The 14904-nt window shown below is 53.0% G+C and overlaps 4 protein-coding genes across 4 annotated transcripts; 2 read left to right on the top strand and 2 right to left on the bottom strand.

Moving 5' to 3' along the window:
* Positions 1-81: 81 nt before the first annotated feature.
* On the top strand, positions 82-903 carry J7T54_004019 (cation efflux family protein family; the record flags this gene model as incomplete). Its single annotated transcript, XM_051506534.1, has 1 exon — positions 82-903. The coding sequence occupies one exon, from the start codon at positions 82-84 to the stop codon at positions 901-903; it is 822 nt and encodes a 273-aa protein (XP_051362102.1).
* Positions 904-1107: 204 nt separating this feature from the next.
* J7T54_004018 (uncharacterized protein) lies at positions 1108-4175 on the bottom strand (the record flags this gene model as incomplete). The annotated part of the gene is made up of 4 exons (XM_051506533.1): positions 1108-1547; positions 1594-1861; positions 2189-3636; positions 4118-4175. The coding sequence occupies 4 exons, from the start codon at positions 4173-4175 to the stop codon at positions 1108-1110; spliced, it is 2214 nt and encodes a 737-aa protein (XP_051362101.1).
* Positions 4176-6983: 2808 nt separating this feature from the next.
* On the bottom strand, positions 6984-8088 carry J7T54_004016 (JmjC domain-containing protein-like protein; the record flags this gene model as incomplete). Its single annotated transcript, XM_051506532.1, has 3 exons — positions 6984-7552; positions 7607-7764; positions 7826-8088. The coding sequence occupies 3 exons, from the start codon at positions 8086-8088 to the stop codon at positions 6984-6986; spliced, it is 990 nt and encodes a 329-aa protein (XP_051362100.1).
* Positions 8089-8912: 824 nt separating this feature from the next.
* Positions 8913-12371, top strand: J7T54_004015 (Sterol regulatory element-binding protein cleavage-activating protein-like protein; the record flags this gene model as incomplete). Its single annotated transcript, XM_051506531.1, has 2 exons — positions 8913-8944; positions 9026-12371. 2 exons carry the CDS (start codon positions 8913-8915, stop codon positions 12369-12371), a joined length of 3378 nt encoding a protein of 1125 aa, XP_051362099.1.
* Positions 12372-14904: the final 2533 nt, after the last annotated feature.

Genomic DNA, 14904 nt, shown 5'->3' with positions numbered 1-14904 from the left:
ACGTACATATTCTTCAAATCAGAGGGATCACTCGCGGCCACAGCCTTGTCCCATCTGGTCTTCTTTGATGCTGGCAGCGCAATGGTCTGTGTTGTGGTCGAGGTTCTGGGGAACTTCGAGGTCTGGAGACGCAGCAGTGTTCGCCATCCCTTTGGCCTGGCGCGAGCCGAGGTTCTGACGGGATTTGCCATGTCTGTTTTCCTGCTCTTTGGCGGGTTCGACTTGATATCGCACAACTTGAAGCACTTTCTGGAGGAGCTTGGGGACCACGAGTCGCACCATTCCCATCCCCACGAGCGCGTCTCGGCTGGAACCGTCGACTTTGTGGCCGTTGCCGCCATTGCCACGAGCATTGTGTCGGCCTACGGTCTGAAGAACCACGCTCGGATCTCAAAGGTCATGCGCGTCTCCTACCTGGCGTCGCTGCCTAGTGTCCTTTCGAACCCCTTCCACTTCCTGACCATCTGTGTGTCGCTCCTGATTGCAGTGCTGCCGCTTCTTTCCATCACGCTTTACACGTGGCTCGACCGACTGATTTGTGCTACCATTTCTGTGGCAATGTTCGGGCTTGGCGCGCGATTAGCCGTCGCGCAGGGACTCATGCTGTTGATGTCGTATGGGGGCCATGGCGGTAACGCAGGAGTGTCGTCAGTCCTACGAGAAATCGAGTCTGACTCGAGTGTTACCCGGATTGACGATGCCCAGTTCTGGCAAGTTCACTACAATCTATGCATGGCCAATTTGAAGCTTAGCGTGGTCAAGGGCTATGATGAGGCGTCGCTGGGGAAGCTTCGCAGTCGTATTTCTTCACTCATTCAGAACCGCCTCGGCGAAGGCTATGGTACTGGAGGTAATATGCGATGGGAAGTGACCCTCGAGGTGACCACAGATGCGACATCTTGAAAACCTCAGTATTATATTCTTAGTGAAGCATGGTCTTGAGAGTAATTTCTTATTTTGATGAACCTGAGTAGGGTATCGAAGCAGTTACAAATAAGCAATGTCTAGGTAAAGATGGAACATTCTCACTTAACCCCCTAAATCAGTACCCAGGAAAACTCCAGAGCCTTTCATGTCTCATACATGTGCTGGCTATGCATGATCAATTCAAAACAAGCCCCAGCGTCCCCTTTCTTTTTGGCCTCTAGTCTTGGAAACCGAACCTCTGCGTTCCCGCTCCCTGCTTTCAAGTTGCTTCAAGCTTTCCATCTTGTCCAGGACAAGCTCAAGCAACTCCTTTCGACGGATGACATCGAGGTGCTGCCTGATCTTGGGGTCTTCCTTTGCGAATCTCTCGATCTCATGATCAGATAGGTGTCGCCCCAGGCGCAAGTCGAGCTCACGAGGGAAGTTGTAGTAGAATTCGGACAGAAGCTCGACGTTGAGGAACAGAACCGCTGTCGCCGCGAGCTTGGAGGCCGCGGCATCCAGAAACACTTCTGGGCAGTAGTATTTGTTTTTCAAGCTAGCACACTGCTTGGATTTGACAGCCAAGAGTCGCATCTTGAGGATGTCTGCTCTGTCCCTGTGGAAAACTGCCTCACGTCCTATTCTTGTCAGCCAGTCTGGATTCTTGGATAATGTGCTTCTTACCTCTTGTGAGGAGCGCAGCACTGAAACCTCCAGCTCCGCTACGACCGTCGCCTTCGACAACGATGTCCCCTTTGCGGGCCTTGTCAACAAAGGCCATGACCTCCTTGAGCTTCTTCCGTCCACCCGCGGATGCTTCGAGGTTACTCATAGCACTTTCACAGTCCTTCAGCTCTTTTTTCAGCACCGTCTGGACATGCTCACGGCCATGGGCCCACTCCCGGTCGTCCATGTCGATATCAAATTTGTAGGGCTTGATGCAATTTTCGACCTGGTCGCTTGTACTGTAATACCTCTCATTCAGAATTGTCGATGTAGCATCCAATATCGCCTCGCGTGCGAAAGGATGGGAAGAGAAACTTGACTTTGCAACCAGCCGCTCAATCTGAGCCTGGATCGCGGATGCAACAACGCTCGTGGCCAATCGCCCCACGCCTAATTTAGTCAAAGCCGAAGTTGATGCGTCTAATTGTCGACGCCAGTACAACGAGTCTGGGCTAGCCCTGGGCAGGTCGGCAATGCTGTCTAGGTCAGGTCGCCCAGGAGCGAGTCCGTCGATAGGCTTATTCCAATATCGAAGTGCTAGCAAATCGAGCACTTTCTGGTCCAGTTCCTCCTTAAGCAATTCTTGCATTTGCGGACGACCAAAAGCTTCCGAAAACTGCTTGAAATTGTGCTTGAAGGCGTCTAAACTTTCGGCCAGGTAAGATTCCGCAGAAAGCGGCCTGTCGTTGTACTGAACCTTGAACTCGTACGTAGCCTCCTCTAATTCTTGCTTAATAGCGTCGCTGGTGGATGCAAGACTGGCAGACATTGTTTGCTCCAACGTGTGCATGAGCTTTTTGCGTAGTGTCATAGTGCCGACGTCAACACCAGCATCTGCTCCGAATTCGAAAGGGTGGGAGGAAAAAAAAGCATTTTCCTGCTTGACAATGGTCGACAGCAAGTCCATCGAGCCCATTTTGAAGAGACCTTGCGACTGGGGCGCCTTTGACACGACACCCACATATCCTAACCTCAATGGGTATTGCTTATCGTTCAGGATCGAGGCTCCTCTGCGTGGATCGACGAGATCCATTTTCGTGATGACTCCAATTGTGCGTTCGCCTCTTGGGTCAACCCGACGCGAAGCACGCAGCGCGGTCGAGTTCGCTAGATCGACATCGGCAGCCGAGATAGCCAGAATGACGTTGGGTGGCTGGATGTACTTATCACACAAGTCGGTGATCTTCTGCTTTAGCTCCAACGGCTGATTGTGGCCCACAACCTGTATATATCCAGGAAGATCGATCAAGGAGAGATCCGGTACATTTGGCGAGTATACCGTCAAGTGGATGGGGTCGTCCGAAATGGCTTCAGTGTCTGGCACAGCCATGTTGAGCTCGGTGAGCGTCCTTTGTATGGATGTGAAGTCAGTTATTCGCCTGAGTCCCAAGTCGGGGAATTCCCCGTATTCGTCCTTCGATTCTGGGGTATTGACGAGCGTCAGTTCGATGGGTCTTCGCGTGACCATGTTCGAGCCCTTTGGTAAGAATTCATGTCCAACAATCGCCTCGAGCACCGAACTCTTTCCCGAGGATTGAGAGCCTATCACAACGATGGCAGGCAATGTCAACGATTCTGACTGCCCAACCTGTTGCAGAATGCTCCGGATTTCGATCATCTTCTTCGTTAAAACCATCATCTGATCATCGCGCGCCACCTCTTGTACTTCTCGTGGGTCGTTCTCGCCCGACTTCTCGTATCCATAGGCTGCTGCGGTGGCGCCTGCTGCGGTGGCGCCTGCTGCAACACCGGCACCGACTTTGCTCTGCTTTGGATCCTTGTCGCCATTTGGACCACCGTTGTCGCCACCAGTGCCAATATCCTCATGGATCCGAAGTATCTTCTTCAGCCATTCTGGCGGTTCCACTGCCTCTTTCGTGGCCTCCCAGCCTTGATAAGTTTGCTCGGCTACGTCGCGAGCACCGCCAAAAAGGGAACCCAGAGTATCGGTGACAGTGTCTTTGGTGGTGTTGAATACGTTGATGGCATATGTTCCGGCCTCTGGTTCCCGTTAGCGATGGTAGCGTGGCAAAGCATTTCACATACGATTTGCTTGATATTGCACCCAAGTGAATGCAGCTATCGTGCTGGCAGCAAAAAGCGCTGGCAACCGCACGAGTTTGACAACAAGCTTCGGCAAGATCCGGCTGAAGGAGGCATTGCGCACAGTGACTGCATGATGGAACGCATTTCCTTGAAACCATATCCGTCTTTGAGTCGCTCTCACAGCAGCGTCAGCTCTCAGCAGCCCGCCTGTTGGGAATCGATGCAAGTATCGGGCGATGTTAGCTGGCGCGCGTCGCGTCACCGGCCGCATCCCCGTGGTAAGCATGCGTCCGCTCATGGTGAAGATTTTGGTGAATCTGCCTGGCCGTCACCAGGCCGGAAGCTCAAGGACTTCAGATCAGTGATATTGGTGCATTCGTCGGACGGTAGTGGTCGGGGTTGTCGAGTCGCAGGCTACGTACTACGTAAGTAGTACTTGGTTTATGCTGAAATGATGGGGACTTCGGGCCGTTTGACAGGCGCTCAGGATGCATGGCGCTTCGAGGCAGCGCCGTAATGCGGCGCCTGGGGTCTTTATCGGCACGTGATGGTGCCTTATCTCCGCCGGAGGAAAAAAAAAAAAAAAACCTTGGGACGCTGCATCAGTTATTGTAAGCGTCTGGTCGCGGGGTGCCTACCCAACCCATACATCGTATTCTCAGGTCCGAATCGCCGCCATGGCTATACAAAAAAAGCATGGCAAAGGTCGCCTGGACAAATGGTACAGGCTCGCGAAGGAGAAAGGCTACCGAGCACGTGCTGCTTTTAAGCTGATCCAATTGAACAAGAAATATGGCTTCTTGGAGAAGAGCAAAGTGCTACTGGATCTCTGCGCTGCACCAGGAGTAAGAGTGAACCTATCTTTGAGCCAACTCCGCTAACGCAGATCAGTCATGGTCGCAAGTTGCAGCAGAGGTAATGCCTATGGGCAGTCTCATTGTTGGTGTCGACTTGTCTCCCATCAAACCTATCCCTCGCGTTATTACATTTCAAAGCGACATCACGACCGACAAGTGCAGAGCCACAATCCGACAACACTTCAAGACGTGGAAAGCCGACACCGTTCTTCACGATGGCGCGCCAAATGTCGGTACCGCATGGGCTCAAGATTCGTTTAACCAGGCCGAGCTGGCCTTACAGTCTTTGAAGCTGGCGACCGAATTTTTGGCAGAAGGTGGAACATTTGTCACCAAAGTCTTCCGATCCAAGGACTACAACTCCCTGCTCTGGGTATTTAATCAGCTCTTCAACAAAGTCGAGGCTACTAAGCCTCCTTCGTCTCGAAATGTCTCTGCGGAAATTTTCGTTGTATGCAGGGGCTTCAAGGCACCCAAGAAGATTGATCCCCGTTTCCTTGATCCGAAGAACGTATTCGCCGAGCTGCAAGGAGCGACGCCAAACAACGAAGCCAAAGTATTCAACCCCGAGGTGAAGAAACGCAAGCGAGATGGTTACGAGGAGGGTGATTATACTCTATACAAGGAAATCACTGCGAGCGAGTTCATCCAAACTACTGACCCGATCTCCATTCTCGGCTCGTACAACAAGCTCACCTTCAAGCAACCACCCAATGGCGACGTGGCTTTGGCGGCACTTGACCAACTTCCTGAGACCACGGACGAGATTCGGCGTTGCTGTGATGACCTGAAGGTGCTCGGAAGAAGAGATTTCAAGCTGCTGCTCAAGTGGCGTTTGAAAGTCAGAGACATCTTTGGCTTCCGTGAGAAGAAAGAGGACATCAAGGAGGGCGCGGATGCCAAAGATGAAGCCGCGGAGGAGGTTGCTGAAGTCGAATCCATGGATGAGGAGCTGCAAACGCAGGCGGAGTTGCAGGCTATGAAGGATCGAGAGAACGCAAGGAAGAAGCGCGAAAAAAGACGCGAGAACGAAAAGAAACAGCGGGAAATTGTCCGTATGCAACTGAACATGGTTGCTCCTATGGATATCGGCATGGAAGAAGCTGGTCCCCAAGGCGAGGGCTCCATGTTCTCCCTCAAGAAAATCGACAAGACTGAAAACGGCATCAAACGCCTCGCACGCGGTCGCATGTCCGTGCTGCCGAACAACGAGCAGCCAAAAGACAGCGGCGTCGGCACGTCGCAAGAATCCGATGATAGCGACGACGACTCTGTAGCAGACCGATTGGAAGGCGAGCTGGACAGCATGTACAGCCGATATCAAGAACGAAAGGCGGAGTTGGATGCCAAATACCGGGCCAAGAAAGCCAGGAAGGAGCATGAAGACGACGAGTGGGAAGGTGTATCCGGCGGCGAGGATGCTGAACAGAGCGTTTCCAGCGATTTGGAGGAGGAAGACGATTCGGATGATGAATCAAAGGATGATGTTGCTGGCAAGGGCTTGGTGAGGGACCTCGACGACGCACCGGCAACGGACGGTGGCCTGTCGAGGAAAGCCGCTGCTTTCTTTGATCAAGACATTTTCAAGGGAATTGCATTGCCAACGAGCACTGCCAAGACCACCGTCGAGAGCAAGCCCGCCCCATCGACTAATCGCGAAGCCGGACCAGACGTCGACATGGGCTCAGACGACGGCAAGGATGTGAATGAGATCTCGCGCTCATTCGAGGTTGTCAAGCGGGAGCGGAATGCCGACGACGAAGAGTGGGAGAACCGCGAAGACAAACGATCAGACGGCCGACCTGGTATGCAATACTCCTTTTCTTTTGGCGCTACTTGTTCGCTAACAACCTAGACATTGATATCATCACGGCTGAAGCCATGACACTCGCACACCAGCTTGCAACTGGTCAGAAAACATCGTACGACCTGGTCGACGATGGGTTCAACAAGCATGCCTTCAGAGATCGCGATGGTCTACCAGACTGGTTTTTGGACGACGAAGGCAAACATGACAAGCTTCAAAAGCCAATCACCAAGGCCGCTGCCAAGGCCATACAAGAGAAAATGCGAGCCTACAACGCACGTCCGATCAAGAAGGTTCGCGAAGCTAAGGCGCGCAAGAAGATCAAGGCCGCCCAGAAGTTCGAGAAACTAAAAAAGAAGTCTGATATGCTTGCGGCGGATGAGGGGATGACAGAAAAGGAAAAGGCAGACACTATCTCCAGGATGTTGAGCAAGGCATCGAAGAAGAAGGCCCCGACCCCGGCAAAACTCGTCGTGGCCAGGGGCGTGCATCGTGGTGTCAAGGGCCGACCGCAAGGTGTCAAGGGGCGTTACCGCATTGTTGACCCGAGGATGAAGAAGGAGTTGAGGGCACAAAAGAGGATTGCTTCGAAGAAGAAGCGTTGAAAGTTGATGTATGACTATTTCTGGTTGATATGACTACTTCTGGTTGGACACACCCAAGTTTCTAATAAACGTTGTGGATGGGTAGAACGGTCCTGAGTAATCCATGTCGTACCAGAAATTCATAGCCACTACGCAGCCCTCCTCATTACTTGATTGCTTGACCTTGTGGTACCACATCGCAGGGAGATAGAGCATGTCGCCCGGATCTAGGGTGACACGCACCGCCTTGGCTAGATGTGAAAACTCAGTAGCTTCCCTCTCAGCCTTGTCAGGGTCCCAAGTCGCCAAAGGCACCCTCTCTTCGTCCTCATCCACCTCCAGCGTGAGCACGCCTCCAGTGCGCGTGTAGGTGGCCGGCTGCATCATCTTCTCATTGACACAGGGATGGAAGAGGGGCGGCAACAAGATGAAATGTTTTCTACCCAAAACCTGCACATAAATATTCTCCATAGGATCGCGGTGCAAGCAGGTGACTGAGCAGGAGTTACCTATCCACAGGTTGATAGCCTCTGCTTCCTTCTGCAATGCGATGCGGGCGAAAGGAATGTCACTCTGAGCGTCCGCGAAGAGACTAATGTACTCATTGCGGAAATTGTCGTTTTCTGTATCGAAATCAGTCCATCTCAATGCGTAAATCACGACCATCGCGAGCTTACGTGTCTGGGCGTACCTCACTTCGGCCGACTGCGATCCTTGTTTAAGCTCTTGCGTCGTGACATAGTCAAGGAACTCGTCAAAGGCCTGCTCCTCCTCGTGGGGCTTGGCAATGACGGTCGAACCATGGCACGGCGAAAACGTTGGAGCATCGGCATTACTACACATTGACTCGTCAGAACCCAAGTCGAATGCCCATCCAGCATGATACGGTTACCTACCCGTGTGGGGTTATGGCGACATTGACCCTTTGCCCTGCTAACTTATCTTTCAAGTAGTCCGGCGTCCACTTCTGATGCGATTTCCACGATGCCGCACCTTGTCGTACAACGAAGGGTGTGTTGCGGGCGACGGAACGCATGAATTCGAGTGGACTTGGCTCATGATCAAGCTCCTCTACCGTGGCGCCGTTGAGATCGTTGTAAGTGGTGAGAAGCTCGCGCACAGCTGCGCGTGTACCATCTGCATCTCCATAGGCGGCCATTCCCGCTCCTGTTAAAGGCGACTTCCGGACGCCACCATTGAATGAATTATGTTATGGTCAATTTGGGGTCCAATTAATGGCTTGTGCTTCGGGAAAGAGCATGCGACAGAGCCAGGATGGAGAGTACCGGGAAAGTACCGTGACACGTTCACATGGCGCCATCGTGAATAATTTTGCGTTGGTTGTTGGTTGAACTGAGTCAGGCTGGCAGCGGCCCGCCCAAGTGGAACCGGCTGTGCAAATCTCACCACTTGGAAGGAGCCCGGCCCGGAGAGCTCGGCGGGGCCATCCAGCCGCAAGCTGCAACTGCAGGGCGCGAACGAACAGTCTTTCCTGCCACTGCGTGGCCTGGCCGTCCAATGGGTTTTCCACCATGACGACGACAGTCATAAGCCTTGGCTCGGGACACCACTCGAACCCTGATCCTCGAGCGATCTGTCACTTGCAGACCTAGCCCTGCCGCCCTGACGATCTCCCTTGCGCACCTAGAGGTGTGGAAGTACCAATACTCGAAATCGAATGCTTGCGCAGAAACACCACGCACCATCTTGAATGTTCCTCCACGACGCCGGCCGAGACCTACTCGTATGCAACCGATTCCAGAATAGCAGAATGCGCTTACGCTCCTGCAAAAGTCACGCGTCCTTTTCAGTGAACGTCTTCTTCGAGTCCAGCCCCAGCTTGCTTCCCACGGCACCCATGCGAATCGATCCAGATCAACAGCATTGAACTGTTGGCCCAAGACATACCGCCATCAATTTTGCCAGACTACTAGGCACGGATCGAACAAAGATCATACAATCTGTGCTGCACCACGCGGCCTCATGATTTGGTACTTGCTGTATCCGCTTAGAGGGTCAGTATCCCCGGAAGTAGGGTGAGGCTCAGATGCTCGCAAGCCCTTCTCCAGGATTGGACGCTCACAACTATTGAACAGAACCACTGAAGCTCCGGCCCTCTCCCTGGCTCACCCTTTGCGCAAGGCTTTCGCGCGCTACGGCCGATATGCGGCCCGGCATGTGGTCACAACACTGCTCGTGTCTGCTGCTGTAGCCACCATCTTGCTATATCCGATCCCGTTTCTGTTCACAACCGACTTCATCAATGGCGCGTCGAATTTTCCACATCATGCCTGGACCGTGGCGCAGCCTCTCCCATACCACGTGGTTACAGAGCCCGACATCATCATGCGCTCAGCATGGGTTCATGGCAGCTACATGCAAGCGCTCGACCCAAAGCTACTGGTGTCAGCATTGGGCCTTCAGGATGAGCTGCTTGGGAGCACCGAGGAAAACGATTCCAGAGACGACGCTGAAGACCTGAAAAGCCACCTTTACAATTCTTCCGATGGGGAGTCCACGCTCACAGAGCGTGACGATGCACACGCGATAAATGGCTTCACCAATCAGTCGTGGTTCTTCCACTCGCCATTGCAATACTGGGGATGTTCGAAGACACGGATACTGGCTGACGACGATGTCATTTCAACGGTGAACTATATGAAGACTATGTCGACCGCGGTTAATGTCACTCTGCGGCACTCGGTCGTCTTCAGCGGCAAACGTTTCGAATATCGGCGATTGGTAGCTGCTGATGCTCTCGTCATAACTCTTTTACATCGGCGAGACTCGCCCATTGCGCGGCAGTGGGAAAAGAAGGCAGCTCTTCTCGCTGCCCAGGTCACGGAGGACTGGGATGTCTATCCCCCAAATGGAATCATATCGTCGAGTCGATTATATGAGTTCCAATTTCGGCCGATTTCTACACAGGACACTCTTACTTTGACGCTGGCATATGGGCTTGCCATTGGCTACTTTGTAATGAGCTTGTTCAAGATTCGTGCCGTGAAGTCCAAGGTTGGCCTTATGATTACAGTCGTCACACAGATTGTGTTCGCTATAATGTCAAGCTTCACCGTGTGCGCTGTGTTCAACATCGATCTCTCGAGGATCCCAAGAGCAGCCTATCCTCTGGTCATCCTTGCAATGAGCCTTGAGAACATCTTCCGATTCATCAACGCCGTCATACTGACGCCCTCGGAAGACAGCACTACGAGCAGAATCGGTCACGCCTTTGGCGAAACCGCGCCAGTAGCCCTGGCAAGCACAGCGCAGAACGTCCTCATCTTGACAGTCCTTGCAAGCGTAGTTTCGCCAGGCGTTTCCGCTTTCTGCATATTCTTGGCAGTAGCCATCGTTTTCGACGTGTTCTACCTTTCCACGTTCTTCCTAGCTGTGCTGAGCGTCGATGTACGGAGAACGGAGTTGAGCGATGCGCTCGCCAAAGTGGCCATGCGGCAAACCCGTCGCGCAGTCGAGCCTCGTCGACGGACATGGATCGAGCAGGTCGTTCATGGACAGACAGCCTTGTCGACCCGTATCGCAGGTACCTTCGTCATGATAGGCTTTGTCGTCATCGCGCAATGGCACTTTTTCCAAGGGCAAACGATGCTAAACACCACCATCGGCCTGTTTTGGGACTCGGCAGTTCATCTATTCGGGTCGTCAAAGACATCTGAGCTTGAGGGCATTAACCAAGCGAGAAGCCCGACGTCCTGGCTCCGGCTGCAAGACCACGAGACCGCGCAAGAGCTGATCAACATCATCAAGCCTTCAGCACACAGTTACACTGCACAAGTGCATGATCCCTTGGTCTTTGTCAAAAAGGGGGCCGATCGAAGCAGTCGTGGAGACGAGCCTACTCTGCTGCCGGCCTACTACGACTTTATTAATCACCATCTGACGCAATTCGTCGTCATTGTGGTCGTTGTCATCGCCGCCTTGCGCTTGCTCATCAGCTATCTTCTGTACGAGGATAAAGCGCACATCGAGGAAGAAGGCGATTGGGAAGACACGCCGCTGATATCCATACAGCACCTGCCCAAAGGTCATGATCTCGATGTTGTGATGCTGACAGCTTCGCTCGATGGACACATTGTGTCCGTCGGCCTCGACCGGATGATCCGGGTGTGGAATGCGCGAAGCGACCGAGACAACTACACCCTACCAGAGCATCCCTCAGACGGCGGGAATGTATTCCCGGTCTTGGCGTTGACAGTCGAAGATGCCTCGCGATGGCTTGCCCTTGTCTCTCCTCAGCGTGCGTTGTTCTGGAGCTTGACCGACAAGTGCTGGGGCCCGTCAGTCAAGATAGCATCTCTGGCGCAACGCCCAACTTGCATCTTCTTTGCCCAAAGTAACAATAATTGTAGCTCTGCGCTGATTGTCGTGCGTCGCGATGGCGCGGTCACTGAGCTCACCACTGACGAACGCCACCAAACCTCAGACTTTGTCCTATGCGAGGATGGGCTGGCGTACACGGAGCCCCTCGTCTTTCGAGGCCATGGCACGATGAAGCGCAAGACCCGCTTCACTCTTTTGGCAATATCCAAAAAAGGTTCTGTCTACCTGGCTTCACGGACTGAGTCGGAGTGGACGTCCCGTCAAGTCCCGGCGGCATGGTTCGGTTCTCAGAAGCCGCACCAAATATCAGGGGTGGCTTCACTGGGATTATTCGCAGTTGCGACGGCAGCGCGCGTTCACTTGTTTGACGTCGAGCACTGCGAGCTCCTCCACACTGTTGAGACGGAGACCATGAAGCCTAGGTCCTTGCATTTTGCGTGCACGACTCAAAGAACTGCGCACATAGATTCGCCAGGCATCACATCGCTGACCATGGCTTTCATTGAGGCAGAGACAGGCGACTGTTCACTGTATACATTTCTCCCTTCAGAAGATTTCGACTCCATTGGCTTGCACGCGCCCTCGGGCGCTACAGACGGTGAGGGATGTGCCTGGGGTGATGCGGTCTTGACGAGGCGAAGAGTCAAGAACCCGGGCAGTCACAATGTTTTATCCGACGGCAGTGTGGTCGGCATTCGCCGAAAGAATCCCCGAGAACCCGAGAACGGAGGCCAATGCCGCGGTTCGCAGGAAGGACTACGGAATCGGTTTACTTCCCGCAGCCAGCCCAGGCCTGAAAATATCGAATGGGAAGCTTGGACGGTGTCACCAAGCGTGCGCGCTGGAGCTGATGAGGAGAGACCGCTGTTCAGCGCCAACGAAAAGCCTATTCATCTGTTGGTCTCTAGCTTGGGGCCCCAAATCAAGATGGGTATGATGTCAATCGCATTCTCGCTGGGCAATATGGTCAAGCTGGTGACTGTGGGCGGAATCGAGAGGTATGGGACCAACGCAGACGACGCCGCGCAAGAAAACTTGCTCAACATGGCGAGCCGGCGTCGCAAAGGCGGAGGTACCTGGAGACCGCGAGGATGGACTTGATATGATGCTCATGAGACTTGGTATGCAGGGTTTAGTGTTTTGGATGGACCTTTCTTTGTCGTGGAGTACGGCGGTAACATGGTGCCAAATGGCACCCTTTTGTAATCTTACTATTCATGTATACCATTTCCTTTCAGGTGGCACCGGCGTAGCTCTCTCTTGTGGTTGGGGGCAGCACTATCTGCACTGGGTACTAAGGAACAGCGAAAGGCGTTCACTGGGGATCATCAGCTTGATACAAGAGGCGGGCTTTGTGTTTTCTGCTCCTTCACTTGAAAGTACAAGTACTGATATTAATGGTAGCCATCGAGCTTGCTCATTCTACAAGTTGTTGCTTGAAGGAGGTATCACCTGTAACTACTTGCCAAGGCAGACGACGGGAATGAATCACGGGCACGTTCTGTGTGTGGCTGTCTTGTCTCGGTTATCATATACAGGTAGACGTTGCCGTAATGGTGCTGCATGAGTCATCAGCAACAACGACTTGGGGACTCATAGGTGCGCACCTAGGTGCGAGACTAAGATTCTTAGTCAGCCGGAACCCCATAAGTCAGCATAAAAGCCAATCAAATACCTTACGTACCTAGCCTCATACCAGCCTCAAGGGCCAAGGCCGCACGCAAAGGCACACATAGGTAGCCTCGTCACCGCACACGTAGGCAGCTTCAAGGCCGCATACATAGGCACACACAAGCAGCCTCATCGCCGCTTACACAGGCAGCCTTTGCGGCATGCGCGTATCTAATTGGCACACGAACCTATTCTATGGGGCTTAGCTGACTAGAAATCTTAGATACGCACCTATGAGTCCCCCAACGACTTCGCATCTCGTGCGAGAGCAGGCCCCGATGGATTCTTGTCGTCACCTCAGGCAGGGCCAGGGCTTGTGCGGTAGGTGTGAGCGACTCTGAAAATCGCCGCTCACAGCAGCTCAGGTTTATGCTGCTCTGGGTTGCGGTTGACGACCGAGCCTGGCGGTGTGAGATATGCCCAGGGGTTAACGGCACTTACGGGGCGAGCATCTGCTTTGCGTACCACGCCCTGCCTGCCGGTACTTGAATACTCCGTTGCGTCGCAAGCAAGACAGTGTAGTAATAGCATGTAAGCTCAACAGATGAGCCGTTCTTCCGCGAGCCTGCAGCCATCAACTAATTGCTAGTACCAAGCACGCACTTCAAGAAGTTCTGACAGCATATGAAGCACTCGCGAATTCCTACCTTGCTATTCCTAGATATTAGTGGCCTTCCAAAACAAGGCGGTGACGAACTGGGGCTAGATCACAGAAGGTCTCGTTTGCAAGTCAAGGACGAGCGCGTGCGCTCGGTCGCGTCCGCAGTGCCTTGTCTGCTCACATGAGTCTCGTCCGGCATCGCTACAACGACGCCGAACCTTAATCAACAGGTACGCCATCCAGGTATAAAGCCTTGGCTCTAGCCACTTCCAATCCCATTTCGAGCTTACCAACCTACCTAACTTACCTTACCTTAGTATCGACAAATTATCACGATCCATTCCACACAGCAATAGTCTATCATCATCATCACCACCATGCCTACTCGTCAGTTACCTCCAATGATTGGAGAATTCACGCCGCAAGATGGAAGCTCTCCTGCTCAACGTTGCTGTTAAAGCATACGACCAAGTCACCGATTGGCGGCCCTATACAGATGAACTATGGATTCTACAGAGGTTGTCCCCGTCAACATGTGCTTCCATTGCAGAAGCAGGCCACCGCATGATACACTTTCTCCAGTAGACCTTGAGAAAAAGCTGCGTACTGGGATATATTTATAACACTGTTAATTATAAGAGCTTTACTTACGTTTAATACGAGATTTACCTCCGCACTGCCGGCGCGATCGAAGAATGAAGGGCACTAGTACACCGAATACTGTGGATTATGGCTGGAATCGGTTCATTGATGATTGTGTTGGCAGTATTAGTGATGGGGATTTTCTACTCATAATAGCGACAGCGAGGAATACAGCGACAATCCGCCCTGGATGGCGTATCCTTCCTTCGTATAGTCCAGTATCTACTGGCTGTTCTCCACTCAAGTGCCCGCCAGGTCATCGTGCATCAACTTCCAGGCGCACAACACCGTCCAGGACTTGAGATATTACTTCAATTCGTCAACAACGCATTGAGTATTATTAGATCCCGGACCAAAGTCACTGTAAAGAGAATTAGGCTTGACTTGCGCAAGCGCCGAACAGTGGCCTTGACGCGAACGGGACGCGCATCGCCAGTCGCTACCCGGTGCCCAGGCTACCTTTCATTGGCATTGGCAAGTGTTTGCATCTCGAGGAGAGCAGCTTCCATTTAATACTGAGCGGACGGGTGCGGGACTGGCGCTACATACTCATTCTCATTCAACCCCAGCCGCGCGGTTGGCGCCCCAATCGATTCTTCACCGCTTTACTGGCCGAGTGGACTTCTTCCAAGCCTGCTGCAACCCGCGGACGGAACGTATCCCAGCCTCCTACGTTGTTATCCCAGTTTAGCTGCGTCGGCACTTCAACAGCTGGTGGCG

Source organism: Emericellopsis cladophorae, assembly GCF_022114955.1.
Source record: "Emericellopsis cladophorae strain MUM 19.33 chromosome Unknown NODE_23_length_310842_cov_116_589050, whole genome shotgun sequence".
Taxonomy (NCBI): Eukaryota; Fungi; Ascomycota; class Sordariomycetes; order Hypocreales; family Bionectriaceae; genus Emericellopsis; species Emericellopsis cladophorae.
Note: the sequence above shows the minus strand (reverse complement) of the source record. Positions and strands in the feature narration are given on the sequence as shown.